The sequence below is a fragment of the Lates calcarifer genome, linkage group LG10, assembly GCF_001640805.2.
Source record: "Lates calcarifer isolate ASB-BC8 linkage group LG10, TLL_Latcal_v3, whole genome shotgun sequence".
NCBI lineage: Eukaryota > Metazoa > Chordata > Actinopteri > Centropomidae > Lates > Lates calcarifer.
In genome coordinates, this window is record NC_066842.1 from 25,934,383 (window position 1) to 25,958,424 (window position 24,042).

The 24,042-nt window shown below is 41.9% G+C and overlaps 1 protein-coding gene across 1 annotated transcript in view; it reads left to right on the plus strand.

Moving 5' to 3' along the window:
- zfpm1 (zinc finger protein, FOG family member 1) overlaps nucleotides 1-21,405 on the plus strand; it is a 97,100-nt gene extending 75,695 nt beyond the window's left edge. Inside the window, 6 exon segments of the mRNA XM_018704028.2 lie at nucleotides 12,202-12,304; nucleotides 12,659-12,904; nucleotides 14,198-14,431; nucleotides 14,597-14,839; nucleotides 15,556-16,460; nucleotides 16,462-21,405. Coding sequence (XP_018559544.1) covers nucleotides 12,202-12,304; nucleotides 12,659-12,904; nucleotides 14,198-14,431; nucleotides 14,597-14,839; nucleotides 15,556-16,460; nucleotides 16,462-18,192 — 3,462 coding nt within the window. The 3' untranslated portion in view covers nucleotides 18,193-21,405.
- The last annotated feature ends 2,637 nt before the right edge of the window (nucleotides 21,406-24,042 follow it).

The following is a 24,042-nucleotide window of genomic DNA, read 5'->3' on the forward strand; positions in this document are numbered from 1 at the left end:
GTCCTGCCAGTCTGCAGATCAACAGCTCTCTGTTTTCTCACCTTTGTTTTGCCATTTTTAAGAGTAAAACCTTATTTGCTACATTTAGGTATTTTAGTGATTTAGTGTTAATTGTACAGTGTTCATACAAATGAATGGCTCGAGATTCACTCAAGAAAAGCAAAGCCCAAAGATCCACAAACATTTTCAGATGTCATGTTACATGATTTTGTCTATTTTCAATTGATTAGCAATTTAAAAAATAGTATATGTTCACACACACTCGTCTTTGATTGGTTGGAGGGACAGTCCTGATTCCTTCTTTACTTCCCATCCGTTGTTTTGTAACTCACTTTGGTGCAGACAATGTATTTTCATCTTCAAGATACAGTATGTAAAGTATGTAGAGGTAACAGTTTGATATACAGCACATTTATTGAACTTCTCCTGTGGCTGTTGGACAAAGCAAGAGAGGAAACATAAATGTATCTCTGCAGTTCTCCTTTATGCCAGTGTTTAAAAAGAAAAAAAATGTTTGGAAACAAACTATGGCCTCAAACATTATCATGAACTTCAATGAACAAGTCTCTGATGCTACTGACAAACTTCAGATGTCACATTGTTTGTACTGTATTGCAAGTCCACTGGACTGTACCACATGCTGTTCATTTCAAGCTCAAGCTCCAAAGTCTTTCAGTGTATCATCTAAAGTAAAAAAGCTTGTTGCTGGCAAAGAGTTTTTATTGATGATTTAGAAAGGCACAAATAAACTAACAACACAAAGAAAGTATAAACAGATTGTAAAGAGAAATGTAATTTAACCTGTAGATAGAGATAAAAGATTAAATGAAACCTTAAATAAAGTTTCTCAGTGAGGAGTTGTTCCACCATGAGCCTCCAGACCAGCTTCACTGCCCCTCATTACTTTTCCATTTCCCTGATTTCTACTGGAGGGATGTACACCATACTTCCTGAAGATATTACCTCAGTTGGTGTTTTGATGATGGTGGTGGAGAGCACTGTCTTGATTCATTGCTCCTAAATCTCCCAGAGGTGTTCAACTGAGATCTGGAGTTGTGAAGGCCACAGCATGACTCATGTAATTTTCATGCTCATCAAACCATCCAGTGAGGCCCAGGGTCCTGTATGGAAACATTTGAACTCCTGTTCATTCTTTCAGTTTACATTTATTCAGGGTTTTCTTTCACTTTTTGACTCATCAGTATCTTCTGTTGGAAAGAAGATAGAGAGGGGCTTAACACTGTCCCTCCATGTCCTATTGATCATATACTGGATATGAAATATGAATGAAGTAGTGAACATAATATAATTTAACATAGACCACACAACCAAATCAACAAGGACAGATAAATAGGGAAAATAAATCTTGAATCTAAATGAATGTTTTAAGTTGGTGGAGAATAATCCTAACAACAACAGGAGCACAGTGTGCTTCTATGTTTTCTCATTTTGAAACATGTGCTATTAGTTTTTCATTTTTATTGTCATATATTTAGTTTTTACAGTCTCTTCAGACAACTATGGTATACATGAAAATGTGTTTCTACTTTAATTGTCCATTTGTATCTTATCTAAGTTAAGTGATTTTATCTTGGCTGGCCATGGGAAATCTTGTCAGCTTCCCTCCATTGTCTGTCTCCCTGCTTTGGACAAACTGTGACCACCATCTGCTCACTTCTATACTCATTTTTCATATGTTCATTTTTCCCAGCTGTCTCTCCTGACTTCTACCTTCTATCTTTTACCACCTGTTTTGCTCAGTCCTCAGCCTCTCTGGACTCTGTGATGCCCTCTGCCTCACCCCCCATCTCAGCAGTCCTTCCTCTTCCAGCATTGTCCTCTTTCTCTCAACCTCTCTCTAAACAAATTTGGTTCTTATTTGGCCTGTCCAGATAAGGTATCAGTTTAATACCAGACCTAACCAGCAACTTCTAGAAATTCCAGAAATTCTATGTGTTTGATGCTGTCTTAGCTTGTGTGTGTGTGTGTGTGTGTGTGTGTTGTCTTGTGGTTGGTGGTGGGTTTGTCAGTTGTTAGAAATCAGGGTGGGGCAGAGAGAATGACGGAGAGAGAAGCAGATCCAGTCCCTGCTCTCCCTCCAGAAGATCTCTGTCATTAGATTAGTGGCGTGTTAACTGGCCTGTGTCATATGGAAATCCTGTCATTTGCATCTCTTGAGAAAGAGGCGTAAAACCATTTATCTATTTAAATATATTCTGGCTGATATGGCTGTTGGACTTTAGAACAGGGTATAATAATGTTTACTGATCAACTGATCAGCTGGCTGCTGATTCCTCACAGTTTTTGGTTGAGTGAACAACCAAGTCCTCCTCTGTGAGCCTTCTGTGGCAACCCAGGAGCGAGCATGCAACTGCTGCTGTTTTTATTGGATCGTACATAACAAATCTGATATTACATCTCCTCTCCTTCTGATTGGATCCTCCTTTAATTAACTGATAGTGCAAGTGCCTGTTATTGGACTGAAGTTGCAGATTTGTTGTGAAATTTCAGCGCAAATATAGAAGTGAGAGCTAAAGAGTGATGGTGCTGAAGTGTGCGCGAACCCAGAGTTTGTTGCATCTTTCCAAAGTACATGTGTCCTGAGTCAAGTCTTCACGCAGTACCACAGGAGAAACTCCACTTACAACATCGTCCCTATTGTTCTCCTTCCTTCAGCAGCACCCAGCAGCTCACCCCACCCCAATCCTGTCTTTCGTGGAAAGGCAGCCTGAAGGCACGATCCTAGAAGGAGCAGAGTAGGGGAGTTCAAAGCGTTATCACGCGCCAAACGTCTTTTCATCATGTTTTAGAAACAAGCGTTCGCACTAATCCCCCAATAATCTCTCCAGGAGAACTGGGGCGATAAGGCGCGCCACCCACGGCTTTTCAAACACTTTTTGGATAGTCTCTTCTCACTCTCTATCTCTCCTCCTCTCTGCCCCCCTTTACTCTCCTCTCCACTTCTTCTTTCCCTCACTCTCCTGGAAGGACGAGTGAAGGTGATCGCCGTCTCCTCCTTATTCTCTCTTTCTTTCTTTTTTTTGGATTGACTCTGTGTTGGTTTGTTTACAACCAGATTCTGATCTTTATATTTTATCTGGATTTACCAACAGTGTTTCTCTGCCTCTCTGTTTCTCTCTCTCCTCCGCCCATCAAATTAGAATATTAATTAAAATGGTGCTCCTACAGAAGATGACAAATTGATGATTACGGTGAGTGTTGAGACACCTTCTGTGATGCCCCCCAGAAGAACACAATATATAAGGAACCTTTTTAAAAAGAAAGGAAGAGAGCGAGAATAAGAGATTCTACCTTTAATGATACAGTAAAAAAAAATCTAAGATCTCATATTTAGAAATATGTGTTCCTATGTTTTTGATTATGATTAAAATCCCTCCTCTGTCTTCCTGTAAAATTGGTTATAGGTCAGAAATGTTTACATTTCTAAAAGTGCACCAGTTGTGATTTGATTCATTTCTCCCTCATCTTCCACACTCTGTTTTAATAACACAGGTGAGGGACTTAAGCTGAAGCATAGTGCCAACCTAACACCCCTGCTGCACTCTGACCTAACCAGTGTTGACCCCATGCATCATGGACATTAGCAGAGCTAGCTTTCATTTGTGATGGTTGAATCAATGAGCTCCATATAGACTACCTCTGCTTTCACCTGACTTGCCCACATCATGACAGTAGCTTTCTGTCTCTAATTCTGTCTACAGTATCCGGCCCTGACAGAAGAGCCTATCGCCCTGAGAGAGGGAGAGAGGAGGAGTGATTAGAGAGAGAGACAGGAGAGAAAACCACCAAGAAAGATAAAATACTGATAGACAGAAATGCAGCCAGCCAGGCCAGGAAGGAAGAGGAATAAGAGACCTGAGAGAGGAGGGAAAGGTCCATCGGCTGAGACAAAAAGAAATATGAGAAAAAACAGAGAACTGCTGGAGAGGTGAGGCAAACATGGAGGAGGGCTAAAAGAGACAGAGGGAGGAGGTGTTCATCACTCAGTGGCAATGACTGGTTGGTATCTGCATCTTGCTGTCATCTGCGGCAGCTTCTGCAGGGTGGAGGAGGAAGGGAAGAGGAGGAAGTGTAAGGAGGAGAAGAGGAGAGGGAAAACCTCTATCCTCTCTATCTCTGAGCCTCATCTCCGGCAGTTCAGGAGCCCGCTTTCCAAGAGTGCCTCATTTTCAAATCTCTTATCTCAGCCCCCGTTTTAAGTATTGCAGTTTTATATTTTTACATGTCATTTGCATGCAGCTCATCAAACCTGGCTCCCTCTATTTTTTTTTCGTCTTCTTCTTCTCGGAGGTGTGTGTCGATATGTGCAGCTGTGCTTGAGCACGCGTGCATGAGGGAATAGGGTTTCACTCAGCCACCATAGCCATGTACTGTACTGATGATATTTGTACCTTGTGAGTGGAATATACAGTGTAAAATAGTATCTTGTGTCTCTCGTGAATGTTTGAGAAATGCTTTACATGAGGGAGTGGAGGTAAAGTGTGTGTGTGTGTGTGTGTGTGTGTGTGTGTGTGTGTGTGTGTGTGTGTGTTTTTGAGAGGTGGATGAGAGGAGGTTTCAGATTTTTATCTGCCTTCCTTTTCTTTGTATTTTTGGAGGATTCACACAGTGACCTCTTTGTTTGGGACAGTGAGTACAACCCTCCAACCCCCTGGATTGGGGAAGAAACCATTTCCTGTAGCTGAGAGATAGAATGAGAGATGGAAAGAGAAAGGAAGGAGAGATAGGACAAGAAGGAGGGGCAGGCAGACAGAAGGGTAGGAATGAGAGTTGGAGAGAGGAGGAGAACTGGAGATTAAGGAAAAAAAAAGAGGTGTACAAAAGGAAAGACGCGGTGCAGGAGAGAGTGAAAGGGGAGAACGGAGGAAGAGGGTGAATTGGATGATTGAGTGAATGAATTTGTGAGAGGAATGAATGAATAATGGTTGAAAAGGTCAGGAACAGAGTGCCTTATTAAATTTCCAGCTAGAGGAACACAAAACATTTGAAACACAACATTTTTTGAGAAAAATATACCTCTTTGATAAAAAATGTGTCATAAACTGAAAATCTCCAGACTTATAACTATACAAATCAAATCAGTCACTTTCTCTGTCTCAGATTGATCATTAGTTGTGCAGCAGCAAAACACAGACACTCACTGATGTCTGTGTCAAATCCTAAAAAAGAAAAAACAACATGCACTGTAACACTGGACACTCTGCAAGTTGTTTGCCTGTGAAGGATGCACATCCACCTCTTTTCCTACAAATATAGAATGCCCGTAGTTGCATAGCCAGTTTGGACAGGTGTATTTGCCAATTCAGTGTAATGTAATGTAAAGATGGAGTACTGAATTGAATTGAGCAGCTCTCTAAAACAGTGTGCAGGTAGGAAGGTTTTACTGCAGGACTGCTGTGTTAGTTTTATTTTGGTGTTTCCAATAAACTGGTAACTGAGTGTAACAATTTCCTGCAAGGGATTAAAAAAGGATTCTGATTCTGATTCTGATTTGGGGTCAGTTTAAGACCCATGCCTCACTGCAATGCCTTGGCACCAAGAAAAATAAACTGTAATAGAGCTTGTAATGTTTTAATGTTATCACACCTGCTGTTTAACAATTCACACACTGTCTGTGGTGTGTTCTCCCTGTTCTTTTTAAGCTTTGTAGTTTTGTTAAATGCATGTAAGCCATGTGCTAACATGGATTACTGACCATTAGACCGTCCTTTTCAGACCATTACAGAGCAGTGTAAATCATATTAGACTGTGTGAAACAGTATACACCACACTGAGACAACGATTTGTTAGATGTACCACTAGTAATTTGCATATACAAACATACTTATTCCCCAGTGGTAGCAGTAAAACTGTGGCCGTTGACAGCTGTACAGAAGAAATCTTAATCTGGGGGTGGATAACACCATTTTTTTCTATTTCCTTCCCTTTAATTGAAGTGTAAATATATGTATCACAAGGTGATGTGAGGTGGGGGTTAGACGTTGGATTTACTTCAGGGAAAGTTCTCTTTTTCCCCTTTTCCATCACCATCACCATCACTGTCATTGTCATTATCATCATCATCATCAGCTGTTTGGATCCCCTTCTTTGGGGGGGGGGGGTAGAGCCATTCTAGTGTGAGAGCGAATGGAGGAAGAAAATGAAGAAATGAAATCAGCCTGGCATCATTTGCATTCAAGTTTTATCAGTGTAGGAGGAGGGTGTTTTTAGGCCTGATAAGAAGAGGGCGTCATATGCTGCAGAGGCAGAGGTGGAGGGCGGTTGGTGGAGAAAGGTGTGCGTGTGTGTGTGTGTGTGTGTGTGTGTGAGTGTGCATGCTATATGTGAATTGACTTTGTTAAAAGAAGGTTGCTCTGGAGTTCAGATGGTGTGTGTTTGTGCTGATACACATATATGTGAGTGTTACAGCAGCTAGTGAGGACAGGGCATTGGGGGTGGAAATGGTGTGTGTGTTGGGGGTGTGGGAGTGTGGGGTTAATATCAGACCAAATAATTAGATTCGCTATCGTCTCAGCGGCAGCAGTGCGGGTATCAGGCAGATTAAAGCCGGGCTCGGGGCTGGTTAATATTCATGAGGGGACCAGGGTCCGGGCGAGGGGCTTAGACTGTAGCTCAAAGACTCTCCTCCGGCTGATGCAGCTTAAGGCAATGCTCTCCACCACGATGGAGCTCTGCCAAGGAGGCCTGACATCCCACTGATAGATGGAGGGCTAGGTGGAAAGAAAAGAGGAAAAGAAGGTGACAAAGTACAGCAAGGTTTGCTGGCAGTTGATACACCTTCATCTACATGGATCTGGTGATCTTTAGTTGATCTTGTTTTTACAAACCTGTCAATTCTGAACAAAAAAAAAAAATCCTTCTGGTCCACCCTATTTCTTTTTCCTCTCATTTTCTTTTGCCTCTCTCCAACACTTGTAGTCTCCTAACAGACTCTTTTTGGAACAGTCATGATACTAGGAAAAAGATACACCTCCATGTTCCAGGTTAAATAATATAGACTTAGGGATCATATGTGTTGAAATAATGACATTTAGCTTCTTTTTTCTGCTTTATTAATCCCTTCCTCAAATTCACACACAGTTTCACAGAGTGGCTGTCTGTTGGAGAAACCTATAAAACCACTACAGAGCTTGTAAATTGCAAGATATTTAACAGGAAGAATTCATCATCACATTTATATGATACCAGTAGGACATCTTGTTTTGCAGAACAACAGTTGCATTTCTTCAAACACATTCAGATTCAGGTGTGCAAGAAATCAAACTTATTGTCTGCAGACTTTCTAACAATGACAGCAGATGAACATGATTGATAGAAGAGCCACTGTCATAGTCAATATAAATCAAAGATTCAAGAAACATTTTTAACACAGCAGCAACACATATTAATGTTCTATTGTCAGAATCTTGAGTTTGAGCTTTTTCATATATATCCTTTTGGACACTCTTAAATTTATAGTATTACTTACCTCTGATAGAGTACACTGTTTGGCTGCTCCAAAAACTTTTCAGAGCAGCCGAGGTTGACTCTTTGTGGGTCCAGACATGTTCCTCGGCTGACTGTTGGCCATTTGAGTCAGTGAGATCGGCGTCAGACCAAGAGAAGTGAAAAGGGTTTGATACCATCCAGTGGCCTCTCTGTTCTCCTTAACTCACCCCCACATCTCTGGCATTTGCATTCTCTACTGGCCTGGTTAATTACACACACACATACACACACACACCGATGTGTGTGTGTGTGTGTGTGTGACACAATGTGTGTGTGTTGATTTCTTATTGCATGTGAGCTGTGTTGTGTGTGTGTGTGTGTGTGTGTAATTAACCAGGCCAGTAGAGAGTGTGACTGCAAAGTGTGTAACACTACATGTTTTCCCTGTTGCAGGTTGACATTGTAGATTATCTGTTGTTGTACCTTGTGTTTGGTTTTGTTGCAGTTTAGTTCTGTGACTTAAATCCTTGACTCAACGATTGATCGGTATCTCCTTTAAATTCAGCTGTGGTCATGTTGAGGACATGCTGACTGAGTGATAGATTTCCAAGACATCTCAGAGTTTTCACACATCCTGTATATGTAGCCACGTGTATTTGCATGCTACTGTAGCTCCTGCAGTGTTTCCTTAATCCCAATGAGTCCACAGACACATCCCCTAAATAACAACATTTTCCTGCAGGATCTGATTGTCAGCTACACTTGGCTGAAGGGTCTCTTCCTGCTTGATGCTGCTTGTTTATGCCAGTGCTGATATGGCATTAGAAAGATTTCTGGAGTGAAATTAGATTTTTAAAAATTTTGAATATTACAGTTTTGAGCATTTCCCACAGAAATTTGTCATTTTCAGGATGGAAAAAAATATCTGTCACATGAACAATGGATCAATAAGTCTACTGTGTGTGATGTTCCTTTTGTCCAGACAACAGTAAAAATTTACCATTAATGAAAATGTGTTGATGTAGCTTAGAGGAAACACTGTCAGGGAGAAGTGGACAATTTTGTCTTTTAATGAAATGTTATTAATTCTCAAATAAGAAAAGATGGGAGAGTATCATATTCAGGAGTATGATGATGATAAGTAATTACTTAATATTTTAGATCTTTGAAGAACCGGAGAGACGAGCATGTGTAGGAGTGTTTTCTTTTTCTCTCGCTTTGTGTATGTGTGTGTGCGTGTGTGTGTGTTCCGCTTGTGCGCTACTGAACTCTCCCCATTGCCCTATCATGGTGAATTCCAAAGCTGTGGCCGTGATGAATTAGTCTGAAACAAATTAGCAGTACTTACAGCTCAGACGGCTCCAGCATTGGGTTACAAATTAAAACAAAAGCAGCCGTATCTCCACATCAGCGCTAGTTCTCCATGAAATACAATACGCTCTGCCTCAGTCTTCAATATACAACAGACTGAGAGGCTTCCTTCCTTCTGTCCTACCCCTCTCTCTCACTGTCTTCCCAAGCCATCCCACAGACCAGTGACCATCCTCCTCAGGTATTTCAAGTTTCACCTCTGGGTGTGAAGTATACACCAATGTTTTCACCATCAGACACCTCATGGAGTGAGAGGATGCAGATTAGGGAAAGAACACATGGATCAATGTGGTCTTCTTTTTTCATTCCACACCAGAGTTGTTTTAACTGCTGTTAATGGAGAGTCTGACCATGTGAGGACCATACCAATGGCTCTGTATGTTTCAGCTTTCACTCCTAACCTTTTGGCTTGTGACCCTTTTATAACCAATAAATGTGTACATACCATACAACACCTCATCATACCTTTTCAATTAGCAGTTAACTAGAGAGAGAATGAGAGAGTTCCTTCCTAAATTGTTTCATTTTAATATGATGTCAGTTTCCTGAAGAGGTAAAAGACATTTTAATGTGGCATTATTGTTTTTGTTCCTCTCCTTGTCCTGGGAGAAGCATATAACACCCACACTGGGCCCACATCTACTACACCCACATCTATTACGCCCATGTGAAATTCAAGAATCTACCAATAGATTTTGATAATGTACAGAAGGGAATAGAAACCAACTACTGCAACAAAAATGTGAAACTGTACTGCATGTTGCAATGAGCTACAGCATCACAATCCACTGCACAGACTTATAACTCTGCACCAGTCTGTATTTGATGCAGATTAAACATTTCTAAACATTATTGTAGTTCTCCAATGAAGGGCATTTAGTGAAGAACTGACCACAAGTGGAACCAGGTTTTTGGCAGTTTATTACAGATTGGAAGAATGGAGGTCAGATACATGTACAATGAGAACACTTATCATTCTTGGTAATCCTTCTTTGGCCAAATGCATAAAAGGTGCAGGTTTACATGAAACACACTTCCTGTCCTGGGCTCTCACTGGCTCTCACTCAGAGTTTTCATCCCACAAAGCCAGTTATGGATCTGTGTATCACTCACTTGGAGGTTCATTTTCATACTGATCAGCCTGTCTTTAAATGCAGCAGTGCAGATTACACAAAAGAATAAAAATCACTGTAAAATTGCAATAGAAAACAATAACAGGGAAATTAGAATTTGATGATGACAAGTACTGATTAGCTTTTAAAGATTTTAAAAAGGCTCTTATTGGTCATGCCATTCCTGAATATTTAATACAGAGAATTTTGTTTCCAGACATGGATTATTCATTGTTTAAATATAAGCTTGGCTGAAGTGTGTAAAAGAGACCTTTAAAATGCACTATTTAAAAGGAAAGTGTTCAGACTTCAAATCAAAAAACACAAAAAGTCATGTAGTGTAATATCAGGACCACAGAGAGAGCTGTGGTATTAACCTATGCACGTTTGAATGCAACAGAGAAAACACTTGACAAACAGGATACACCATCATGTGAGCCCTGACCCTCACAGATGCTCAGTCAGTCTGCTGTGAGGACTCTCTGGTCCAGTGCTGAGGGAATGCTGCCTCCTGGTGGAGTGGGAACAATACTGCATCACAGACTGATCAATGCTGTGCTGCCCTCACATTGGTGGTTTGATGGACAAGAGATTATGCCATTCCTTTTATTAAATACATTGTATCAGTTGCACTACACAGTCAGGGCTGAGCCATAGCCTCTGAGTTTCTAGAGGAAGAAGGATAGCAGCCCGTCCTTATTTACTTTAATCCTTGCAGACATAGAGAGTACCTGTTTTATTCTCAGCCACTGCTGTTAAAAGATGGTAGAATCTACTCCTGTGACTAGTTGTTATCAGCAGGGCAGGGAGGTGGAACTTTGACCCAGCAGTGTTGGTATTGTCAGTGCATCTGTTGAAAATAATACACATCGCGTTCACTGACAGAATGTGAATTCAGCATTAGCTTTACATACATCAGTATGTTCCCCTTTTATCATGAGGCTCCCAGAATTCCCTGCACACCAGACATCACATCTGAACTCATTAAGAGATTATTGGATGTGTTGATGTCTAACAGTGTTTTTTGATCATGATAAGATATTTAAAGTTGACAGTTTACACAGTTTTGCTTTAAAAATAATTTTCTATGATCAGAGTGTGGTGTGTGTGTGTATGTGTCATGGAAACATGGGATAAGCCTGTGTCCTGGGAGTGATTGTCAGAGGGAATGTTGTGGGAGCCTCATGGACAAAGACAACATTGTACTCTGTGTGTGTCTGTGTGTTTTTTGTGTCTCCCCCCCACCCCCCCCCCATACCTACACACACTGGATGCTGACTCTCCACTCTTTGTCCAGTATATCCACTGGGGATCTTATTATGGCAGCTGTCTGAATAGCAGCCTGTCGACCTCATCAGATCTTCTTTCTCTTCCTTTTCTTCTCTCACTCTCCCCGGGGGTCTCTCTTCCTCTTTTATTCCTCTTCTCCTCTTTCTTCTCTTTTCTTTTCTATGTGGCTTTGTTCAGCCCGTGCTCCCCTCATTTCCTCATTTCCATCCTGGGTTGTAATCATCCTCTGCTCGTTGGCGGTCTTTTTATAAACACTGTTTACCGCCAGCCACATACTGGATCATACTGTGTCTGTGTATTCCCAAGTAAAGGAATTAATGCTTGGATTTTTATGATTGCAGACTATAAAGCAGCCCAGTTCAAGAAGAGAATGAACACTTGAATGTAACAATGGCATGTATTTGAAGAGCATCTCTCTTATTTAATTTGATTTGTTTTGTTTGAAACAATGTTGAGGATGTAAAGTCAGGGCTGTGAGACACATCCAATCCCATGGGACTTTGAGATGTCAGTACCATATTCTAGAGGTTTCACATATTGCTAGCAATAAAAACAGCCCTATGAATATGAACATGTAATCCATGTATCATTAGATTCAGTTCTTGTCTTGTGTCCTGTGGTAAAAATAATTCAGATATAGTTCGGCAGAAAAAAATTTGTTCATTGTTAAATGTAGGCATGGGTGGGATATAAAACTGAAAAATGTCAGTGTCAGCTATTTACAATGATATTAAAGAGAAAAGCAGTTAAGCATTCACATGTGAGAAGGAACCAGAACATTTTTGATATTTTGCTATTGACACTAAAATTGAGCAGTAGACACTTAATGTCTGTGTGCAGTGTATCATACACATCTGTATGTGGATACACCCTCTGCTGTGATGAATGCTGTGTAATCCAGCAGTGACTGTGAGGAGTCAGACCAGAGAAAGGCTTATGTTAATTCCTCATCTCTGTCTTTCTGTGTGTTTGTGTGCAGAACTCTAAACTGATTCTGGTATGTGAAGATCCAGATTGTTGGATTAGTCGGCTCCCTTTGACCTCTGACCCTTCAGCTGCCAACTGCACCATCTACAGCCAAGGTAAGTTTTTAATGTGACTGCAGAGAACATCAGCATGGCTCTCTGTGGTGTGGAATAGATTTGTGTGAACCAGTCATAAAGTGTGCTGGCAGCTTTGAATGTCTCAGTCTGTGTCAGTACAAACCCACTCTGCAGCTCAGGAGTCAGTGCTTTGGTCCAAGTCATTGTTTGGGTGTTGGTGTTGGGTGTTGGTGGGGTGTTCCTTATTCAGCTCTCCAGTAATATTTTACTCTAAATATCTTTTATATCTCAGTATTACCATATCTTACTAAACCCAGTGTTAATAACTGCCTGTTTAATTTTTCCTGTACAAAAACAAACTTCTGTGTTGTGACCACAGCCTTTTATTTTCAGGTGAACAGTTGTTCTGTAAGGTGACCAGAGAGCTTACGGCTGGTGAAAGGCTCCTGGCTTCCCTGCCACCTCCTCCTCCTCCAGGCTCTTCCTCCTCCCCACTCTCTCCTCCGCTCAGCCTTGTCACCCAGAAACAACCTGTGGTGAAGGAGGAGCCACTGTACCCGGCGGCACTGTGCTCAGACATTCAGCTCCTCCCACAGCAAGCTGGCATGGCTGCCATCTTGGCTACTGCTGTCGTCAACAGTGAGTGTTGTATTTAAGGAATGAAAATAAGTAGAGTTGAATTTAATTCAAACACTCAGTAAGGTCTAAAATAGTATCAAAGGTATTAGCAACACCAGTAGTATAAGATAAGATAATCCTTTATTAGTCCCACAATGGGGAAATTTACATTGTTGCAGCAGCATAAGTGATTGAAAAGATAGAAAAACAATAAATGTGAGTAAAAGACAAGATAAAAACAGAAAATGACAGAAAATGAACTAAATACAGATATTGCACATTTTGAAAGGGAATTGCATTCAATGACTGATAGCAGCACCAATAGTATGTTTGAAATACAAAGAAGGAGATGATTCCTTCAGAGTATGGATTTTAAAAAATATGACATATATGTGAAGTTTTACAATCAATACACTATCCCCTTTCTTTCTTTTATGCCACACATTTTTCCTGCTTTTATCCAGCCATGTTATTCTGCAGTATAAGCTGGTGTCTACAGACCATCATGAGCTACTGAAACATTTGTCTTTGAGTTGTAATGTTTTGTTTGGCCACAAGATGACACAGCAGCGCTTTAACAGCTAGCACAGTGTTGTCACTGCCACTGCTACTCAATGTCTCCTATTAGACATGTTCTGTGCTGATGTCTGTGGCTGATGCTCAAAAACATATTTGCTGTGACCACTGGTAATCATGCTACATGATTACACATTCCTGCACCTGGGATCACTGCAGCAAATAACTACTTTAGTCAAAAATAACTTTTAAGATGTATGACAAGTATTGTTCCCATAGCCTTTGTGCCCTGTTGCCTTGGATACTGATGTGTATGTCCATGTTTGTGTTTGTGGTGAACATGAATACTTACTTAATCTGTTAGAGCTGTAGACTGACTTCGGAAAAGTGTTTTTTGTGATATACACAGATATTTTAGAAATATTCACCTTAATGAACTATATAATACTACGACTATAATCTAACAGATAAAGACAGTAGATTAAAATTAGACCTAATTTTAGCATTTAGCATTCTAATTCTGATCAGTAGTGCTTCTTATCAAGAACATTTAGATATTTCCCTTTATTTAGTCAAAACATCCTCATCTGTTCCCTCCTGTGCACATACGTGACAATTTAAAGTGCAATTAACTGATTTCATTGTGGAAACCTTTTTTTGTGCTTTGGACTTTGACTTTGGTTATACTGTATATACCCCATGTTTTTTTACTCCTACATCAAGTTGCTCAACCCATACTGATTTGTTGTGTTTCTGTTCAGTCAACTAACTCTAAATGTATGTTCTGCTGGCTATCAGAGGACATCTTCCCATGCAAGGACTGTGGGATCTGGTACCGCAGCGAGAGGAACCTGCAGGCTCACCTAATGTACTACTGTGCCAGCCGTCAGAAGCAACCGGCTGCAGCCTCGTCCCCACCCCAGGACAAACCCAAGGAGTCCTACCCCAATGAGCGCATCTGTCCCTTTCCACAGTGCAACAAGAGCTGCCCCAGTGCCAGCTCACTAGAGATCCACATGCGCACACACAGTGGTGAGAGCAAGACATACATATGCCAAACTGACAAAGGGTGAAAACATTGAGATCAAGTTTGTGGATAGTTGACCTGTGTCTTCATCAGTAGGTTCATCTGGTCTTCAGGTACATGAGATCTCTGTCTGTCTCGCTAACTTACTGTCCCTGTCTGTCCTTCCACAGGTGAACGTCCGTTTGTCTGTCTCATCTGTCTGTCAGCCTTCACCACTAAAGCAAACTGTGAGCGCCACCTTAAGGTCCACACGGACACACTAAATGGGCTGTGTCATGGCTGTGGATTTGTCTCCACCACAAGGGACATCCTCTACAGTCATCTGGTCACCAGCCACATGGTCTGCCAGCCTGGATCTCGCAGTGAGGTCTACTCCCCAGGACCAGGTCTTCCCAAGCTGCCCCTGTCCACTGGTAAGTCATGGCATCATTTTGACAACCAATATTCAACATCAGAGTGAACTGTTATTATCTGGATCAAGTTCAATGCTGTTGATCAAGTCCCATTCCCATTTTTACAATTTCAGTCCGGACCAGACACATTGTTCTTATGTTGTTGTTCTAAATCAATTTGCCCTGATTAATTTTAGAATTTCTGTCAGATCAGTTTTCACATGCAGTTTGAACAGCCGATTAATCACCTGAATGATCAGCGATCTGGCTCCTCAATGTTCAGGTGGATTTCTAGCTTGTCATTAATTTTGGACAACTGTCTTTCAGGTTGAGTAGTTCCACAGTCTGATTTACTGCAGTCAAACGATCTGTTACTGTTATTGGAGTAATATTTTAAATGGGGCTAAAACTGTAGTTTGAGAGTGCTGTGATATAAAGCTGAACATTTTTGAATAACAGACAATATTGTCTGCTTCTTTCAGCCATCTGCAGCTCCATATAATTTTTGGGGTTCTCAATACTTTTTGATGACATTGAGCATGTTTTATCTGAATAAACTTGTTTGGAATTGTCACGGGCCTCCATGCTGTGTGAGGTCTACTTTGGGGCCACTTCATTGACCTATACATTGTGAGAAGAGAAACTGCAGGTTTTGGCCATGCAGAAAAATTTGTGTGAGTTCACACAATGTGTCTGCCTAGCTTTACAGTTCTACTAATCTTGACTCTCTTTGTCAGGTCTCAGTCCAGGAGACTCTGGTGTGGTTCTGAAGTGTCAAGTGTGCGGTCACAACTCTGACTCCCCTGCCCAGCTTCAGCAGCATGTACGAACCCACCTAGAAGTCAGGGTTCCAGCGGAAAGGAGCCCCACCCCTCGCCAAATTACCCCGTCATTTGCTGACCCCCCTCAACTCCAGCTGTCTCCACATGAGAGGGAGCCCCTTGCCTGTGTCCCTAAGCCAGACTCATCCAGCCCAGGCGCAAATGGTGGCTCAGCCACACCCCGGGACTACAGTCCTCGTAATGCCCCAACCACTGACCTAAAGATCAAGGAGGAGCCTCATTCAGACTCAGAGATGGAGGAGCATAAAATTGAGATTAAGAAGGATGGAGAGGAGGAGGAGTTTGGTGGAGAGGAGGGGGATCAAGAAACAAGCAAGAAGACAATGGAGACTGCCACCTCAACCAAACAGACATCAGACTCTCCGAAGAGTCCTTCTACCACGACTGTAAAGGCTGAACCAACTAGTCCCACTCCTGGTTCCAGCCCTGCACATGTGGGAGGTACAGAGTCAGTTCTTCCAGGAGGAGCAATGTTCTTGCCTCAGTACATGTTTAATACCGAGGCAGCCATTTTACCTCAGGCCTCAGAGATACTGGCTAAAATGTCAGAGATGGTCCACAGCCGTCTGAAACAGGGCCAGACAGTCCCTCAGAACAACCCAGCAGCCTTCTTCCCCTCTGGACCAACTGCACCTACAGCTGCAGCCACTCCACCTCACAAAGGAGCCACTTGTTTTGAGTGTGATATTACCTTCAACAACATCAACAACTTCTATGCCCATAAGCGGTTGTACTGCTCCAGTAGACACCAAGTAGAGGGTGCAACCTCAGCCTCAGGCCCAAGGGATACAGCCCCAGCCACAGGTGCCTTCCAGTGGGGCACATGGCTCGTCTGCATCTCCTCAGGGCGGAGCAGCAAGTAGAGCAGCCTCTGCTTCTCCTGCTGGCTCTGACTCCCCTGCTGGGATTGGAACAACAGAATCCCGGAGAGCGGTGGAGATGAGGACAGAAACACCTGTGGGGAGGGAGGGAATATCATCCTCTTCTGAAGGGGAAGGCGGAGGAGCAAGTGCGGGAGGAGGGGGTGGAGGAAGAAGAGCAAGTGAAGGCAGCCAGAGTCCTGCTAGTGGTTCTGCAGAGGACCTAGAAGATGATCCCAATAGAACCTTCTGCGAGGCTTGCAACATCCGCTTTAGCCGTCATGACAACTACACTGTTCACAAACGCTTTTACTGTGCATCACGTCATGACCCCTCCAACCAGAGAGCTGTACACATGGCCAAGGCAACCACTGCAGCAGCCTTCCTTCCCCAGCCCATCCGCACACGCAAGCGGAAGAAGATGTACGAGATTCACATGGCCAGAACTGAAGCCTTAGCTAACGCTGCTGCTGCTGCTGCTGCTGCTGCCACCTCCGCTGCCTCCGCCCCATCTCCCTCCGTTCTTGGCTTGGCAGTGAAGCAAGAAGTTTCTCCCAGTGCAGCAGGCGGCTCTAGCCCTGAAGGAGATGGCCCGATTGACCTGAGTAAGAGGCCCCGTCTGAGAGATGTTCCCCGGCACAGCAGCAGCAGTATTCTCCCGGCCCTGCCTCTTACAGACTATCACAAGTGCACTGCTTGCAGTATCAGCTTCAACAGCATTGAGAACTACCTGGCTCATAAAACCTACTACTGCCCTGCCACCACACTCCAGCCCCACACCTTGGAGCAGCTTCACCGGCTCAAGAGATCAGCCTCTACCTCTCCCAAAAGCAGGCCTCAGCAGGAGCGCCCAGATCTTCTGCACCCTATGGAGGCCAAACCTCTCCCCCCTGAGTGGGTTGCCCAGGCTCAAGGCACATCATCCAGTTCTCATCCCTCTGCCTTACCTGCCTCTGATGCCACATCTCCTCCTCATATGACCACCGCTCATGCAACCACCCCAGGAGCTGGAGCCAAAGGCACAGGTGCCAGTTCCCCTCAGGTGGTCTGCCCATACTGTCCCAACAGGCCTATTGCCTGTGATCTGATGGAGCACTTCAAGTCTACCCACAGCCTTGTTGTAACCATTCAGCAACCCCAGGAGGCCCTACCCCAGCCAGGCAGTGCAGTCAGCCACAGCCCCAACCTCAGTCCCAGAGATGAAGCTGCTGCAACCACTTCAACAACCCCAAACAGCCAGCCCAGACTGGTATCCCGAATTCATAGAGACAGCATCAACGGGCAGGCCAGGAGCGCGACAACTTCCCCTGTTTCCCCACTGGTAAATGGTAGTCCTTCACCTGGGGGTGGATCACCTTTAACGGGCTCACCTCTACCTGTGTCTTCCCCAAGGGCTCCCTCTCTGACTGTGTCACCTGTGCCTGAGGTCCTAAGAGAGACAGTGGGATCATCCCACCCTCCAGACAAGATCGCCGCAACTGTGGCCTCCAATCCCATCCCCACACCCCAGCCTGCACCTACCCCCAGCCCTAAAACCACAGTGATTGCCCCCGTCCAGAATGGTAACTCCCGCTTCTGTCGGCTGTGCAACATCAAGTTCAGCAGCCTCTCCACTTTCATAGCTCATAAGAAATACTACTGCTCCTCCCACAGTGCTGAACATGTCAAGTGAGCTGAGTGATTCTCCTCTTCCTCTTCCTCTTCTCCTTCTTTTATCTTTCTGAGCAGAGGCCGATGTCCCTTTGTGCCACTCCTCCCACATGGGTGCCAAAATGGTGCTCAGCTGGCCTGACTATGAATGACAATGAATGACTGTTACTCACCTGGCAGGGCCTGAAGCCCAGCTGCTCCAAAGCAGAATTTGCAGGTGGTGTTACTAACATACAGTAACTGATATTCTTCCTTATATGGGTCAAAGTTTGTAGTACACTAAGAGCTGAGATGTATGCTACCTGCCCACACTGGTGACCCCCCGTCCCCTAAATCACTCTCTGTCTTCATACCCAATTCAACATCTACCACTCCCAGGCCTCACAGTATGTTGCATTACGTTAAAATATGTATGTCAGCAGCCTCTTTTCTGTCTCTCTGTTGAACTGAGTTTATAATGGTAGTAATTAGATTCTGACTGTTGGAGGCATTTCTGACTGATGTTCATACAGTAATGATGATGCTGATTATAATGAATCTCCAGTCTTTTCCTGAGCTCTTGATGATCCTGTCTGGAGGCATCATTTCTCTTGTGTGGAAAAGATTTGATCATTGTTAATTTTTTTATTATCTGTGCATAGTGTATGATGTCTGAAAAAGAATTCTATAATGCTTTTGGTTTCAACACTGGCTCTTTTTTGCTTACTAGAGAAGCTAAAGTGTTTTTAGCTGAAAAACAGATATGTGTTATCACAATGTTACTAATTACTGAAGGATAATATTTCAAAATGGACAGTTTTTCCTTTCTTTCATACACATATATTTTTATTTTCTCTTTAAAATGCAACGGAGAAAAAAAATGTGAAATATTTATCTTTTAGTCCTCACTGATTTCATGTCAACAGAAAACTACCTACCTAGTGTCTGAGAGTATTCGTATTTTTTATTTGTATATTTTTCATACTGTTGGAAGGAATTGTTTGGATCTGGCTATGTTGAAGTGTATTTTCTAAATGTAGATATGTAATATCTTCTCACAGTAATCACTCGGATCACACTGAACTTTGTTATCACATTAGCATTTGTGTTCTCTTTATGTAGTCTTTAATTGATGGTAAGGTCTGAAAACCAGTGGCGTGTTTATTTTTATCCTTTCTTGTACCTTGCTGATTAGCAACACGATTAGATCAGAACAGCTTCCTCACCTACTGCTTTTCACATCAAGTCATCTTCAAGTTGAAGAGAGTGTTTCTGATACTGTTGCAATTATACGTCGGGGAGAATGATGTAGCTTCCCAGGTTTTCAGGTACACAAAATACAAATTTTCAGTCAGAAGTCTTCTGTTTAGCCACCAACCAAACCATTTGTTGCAAACTGTCATTTCAGATGTATACTAAGTTATACCCAAAACATACCAATGCTTTGGTATCTGATACACATCTTAAAAGATGTTACTTTTCTTTTTAATGATTGTATTTCTGACCGGCAATGAAGGCACTGCACGGAATAGTCATATGTTAGAATAAAACCTCACAGTTGAGTAAGCACATATGTAAAGACCATGTATTGTGGCCCATGGTGTGTGTGATAGAGAGATTGTGCGCTTCCTCTTTCACTTGCTCTCTGACTCGTGCACACATCCTCACATACACAGTTTACACCGCATTTTCCCATGTTGCTTTTTAAATCACAATGCAGTGTTAGCTAGAACTGTAATTTTTTTTTTTTTTTTTTACAATATTGAGGCAAACCTACCAATGTAAAGCTCATCTTGTTTTTTTAAAGCCCAGACTTCATTTTGAATTTAAGTTACCAATAGCCAATTTTGCAACCCAATGCTGTATTTATTACAGATTTGTTCATTTAAAAAAAATCTCTCAAACATTTCCCTCAGGATTTTACTGTTGCCAGTGTGCAAGAGCCTCTCAAACAGCATTTGGACCTTCATGAGATACTAAAACTCCAAACTTACAACATAGTACTGACTGTGATAGCAGCTGTGAAAGTTTAATTGCCAGTTCAGAGATCCCTCCTCTCATTCTGAAGTAACTTTTCTGGTCAGCAGTGGAGGGCATGGACCAAATGCTATTAGACATTCTTGATAAAATGCTAATATGAGTCTAACTGTAAACTTACAAACACAGGACACATCTAGACCTCTGTTTATTCAGTAGTAGCATTGAAAGACTCACACAGCCCCCAGTAGAAGTCTTCACATCTCTTGTCAGCAGTGGTTGTCAGCAGGAATATTGTCATAACATTGACATATTATCACCTTATAAAGTTGTTATGGTGAATGTAGCAAAAATAACTTCTTATTCCCACATCCAGTGGACACAGAAAAATTAGCATTCATTTGGTCTCAGTTGAGTTTCCGTCAACTCTTTAGCTCTGTTTTCTTCTTCACCAATTATGTGCTATTTTGCCTAACAAACCTGAGAACATGGACAGTAGCACTAACCTCTGCAGTTTGTATCAAACAATCTAAGATGGAAAATTATGTCAAATATCAGAACATATTTTTCAGTGCACAAGTGATCACATTATTTTATCAAAGGCATCTGCTGTACAGTTTAACATCAGCTGTCCCCATTTTACATGTTGTCACTCAGTAACTCCCTCATTAATGGATTAACAATGGCCCCATTTCTCTCATGGTATTTCTCAAGACTGGAAACTAAATGTAGAATTTTTCAACATGATTGAAAAGTCCTGGTTGATTTTAAGTGGTTTGGAGCAGCACTATACCAGACACATCTTACTACTAAGTGTTTACAATTGTGCTGGTCTGTCTCTCTCAGTTCTTAATGTGAGAGAGAAGAAGCAGGAGAGAAACACAGAGTCATGTCAACTATTCACAAATTGAGGAGCTGAGTGCTGGAAAATCATCCTTTGAATTTATTCCTTTTTTATTGCACTGTGTTATATAAAATGTGCTGAATGTTTTAGTTTTTTTGTAATATATTTATGTTATACAGCACTTTCCCCCATCCAAAATGCATCATCATTCTACTTTGAAGGACTTTAATGTTCCTTGAAGAACTTTCTGAATTTTAACCCTCACTAAAACTTTTTTTAAACACATTTTGTTAATGATTCTTCTGATGTCCACAATGGAGAAAATCACAATGAGTGTCAAAATGTTTGTTTCCATACTTTTTATTTCATTTCAGTTTCACTACACTCTTGTCCAAACTATGCATGGGAAGTAAAAAAAGTTCTGAGAGACACTGATGAAGAGTGTGTCTGTACTTCTTTCTAGTGGCTTCAGTCTTTTTCATGTGAACACCTACGCACAGCTCTCGTCAGTGTACCTGAGTGGGAGTCCTTGACTTTTGGAGGTGCTTGATTCACCACTGCATTGTATGTGTAGTCACTTGTAAATCACTTCCTTTCATAACACAGTTTCCAGTGCACTATTTCTGTTTGAAGAAAGACTGGGTGAATCGTCAGGTTTCCTTTTGAAATACTTTGTATGAGTAATAGTACCTGTGAGGGAAGAAAGGTTTCTGTACCCATTCAGAGCTCCAAGGCTGCTGAATCAATGGCACTGACAAAAACACTGCTACACTCCTGCACACAGGAGGAAGTAACTGAATTAATTGAATTGACCTTGTGTTTAACTCTTCAATTACGGGATGTATATGAGTTTCTCCATGCTGTATACAGTTACTATGCCTGTGCTCTAGGAGCAGATTCAGCTCACATTGAACATGTCATGAAAATATTTATTTTTGGGACATGAGGTGACAAAAACAAACCAGACCTTTCCTGAGAATGCTGGCAGCTTCTTCTTCGATTTCAAACAGTTCACTGTCTCCTGTAATACTCCCTCCTTACTGTACTGATGCTGCTTATTTTAGTTTGAAAACTAGTGTAACTAATCACTATCAGTAATGAACTAATAACCCACCCATAGTTGGCAGCTTTAACTCCATTGTCATGTTTAGAAAAAGTAAATTGTTGATTTGAACAGATGCATTTGTGCTCCAGTTGGTTGGACTCATACATGCACTGTTTACTTGTTTATTCATTTATTCTTCAGTGTTGCCCTTCGCATCCTCATCTAAGCTGCTTTCACACAACATCTGAATCAGTTGAACTGGCCATTAAACCAATTTTATCTTGCAGCTCACTGGTATAAAGTCCATGTAATGTCAGAGTGAGCCTATGTGTAAACAGAATAGGTCATTGTAGAATTTACAGGCAGCGAGTGCCGTGTTGATGATGTTCTCTCCTGCACACTACTTCTGCAGGCTCCACTTCTCATAATATGTCATAATGATGTCGTACAGCACCCCAGGTTTCCACTCTGACATCGTCTTGTCTTCGGGGTGCAGCAGAAGAGATTGTAAGGTGTTGTGCCAAACACTGACTTGTACCTTAAAGACTCTGGTTAGACACTTTACAGTCCACCACAATGACTGAGATGCTTCTGCTCAGAGACTTTGGCCAAGGTCTTTGTACACATGCAGGGTTATAGCACATTTTGTGGCAGAATATGTGATAGTAAGGGTAGCAGGGATTAATTGGTTTTGAACTGGTCTATGTCAGAATTTGTAAAAGTCTGTATATAGATGCAACATTCATCCATCACTTAATAAAGACACTGATCAAACAACACTGTCACATTAAATGGAAATAGATCATTGATGTCAGGGTGATGGTGTCTGTTGAGTTATCTATGAAGTCTTTATATTCTTAATCAAATGGGATATTAAAGAGTCCACTCTGATGATCTGATATCATGTGTAGATTCAATTGATGTGAGGTGACTCAGACACAGTATTTCTTGTTCTCACCAGTCTGGACAGTTGCTTTGTATATTGCTGAATTATTGAATCACCACTGAGCTGAACACTGAGCTGCATCTGGAGTAAATTAGTTTCAGCTCTGAAATTACACCTACAGTCTCTTAAGTGGAACAGCTTTTAATGTTCTGAACCAAGACTCAGGGCTCTGAGCAAAATCTGAGAGTGTTTTTTTTTTCATGTGATATATTCTCACACCAAGATATTTTTTCAAACTGTTTTTGTCATGACTACCACACTACTTTCACATAGAATGTGAATATTACACAGCAATTTCAGAGGGAGGTCAATTTTCCTGAGCATTCACACCATGAATAAAGGCATCAGCCAATCACAGAATTAAACTGTGACCAGCAAAATTTACTGTTGCTATAGTTCTGACATTTCCTACCAAGCTGCTCTGCTTCCATTTCTTCAGACTGGAGCTGTACATATGGACAGAAAAGCTTTAACCAGATTTTCCAACCTCCTGAGTCCGTGTGTGTGCTCCACTGCAGATATTTCAAAGGCAGAAAAGACAAGTTTAAAGTAGCAATTTAAGGAGTTCCTGATGGGAACTGAAGGGGTGACACCTCTGCAGGTGTCAGTATATACAGCAGCAACACTATGTCTCAGCACAGAGACAGACACACGGTCACATCAGGGGAGGGATCTGGATTCTGGCCTGGATGCAAAACATTAAAGTGACCACAAGCCCAGACTGCATTCTGGGTGAAGCAAATGTTACAACAAATTACACTCATTCAAAGTATTTTCTTTTATGTATATGTGAAGCTGAAATTAAGCTTCATGGTCCACTTACTGTTGACACTCACCTACATGCAGCAGGAGAAGCATATTTCAACCTCAACTGATCTCAAGACTTAACCTACAAGTCCAGGTCTTCCCATTACTCTGCTCTAGTTTCTCTCATATTTTTTCCATTTGTCTCTGTATGTTCATAAAGTGAAGACAATTTCAGGGTAAAAGTGTTTTTTTTTCATCCATAAAAGGTAAAAATATTTCTTTGCTTCAGAGTGTGCCCTTTTAGGTTGTAGTTAATTTGTGTGTCCACTCACTC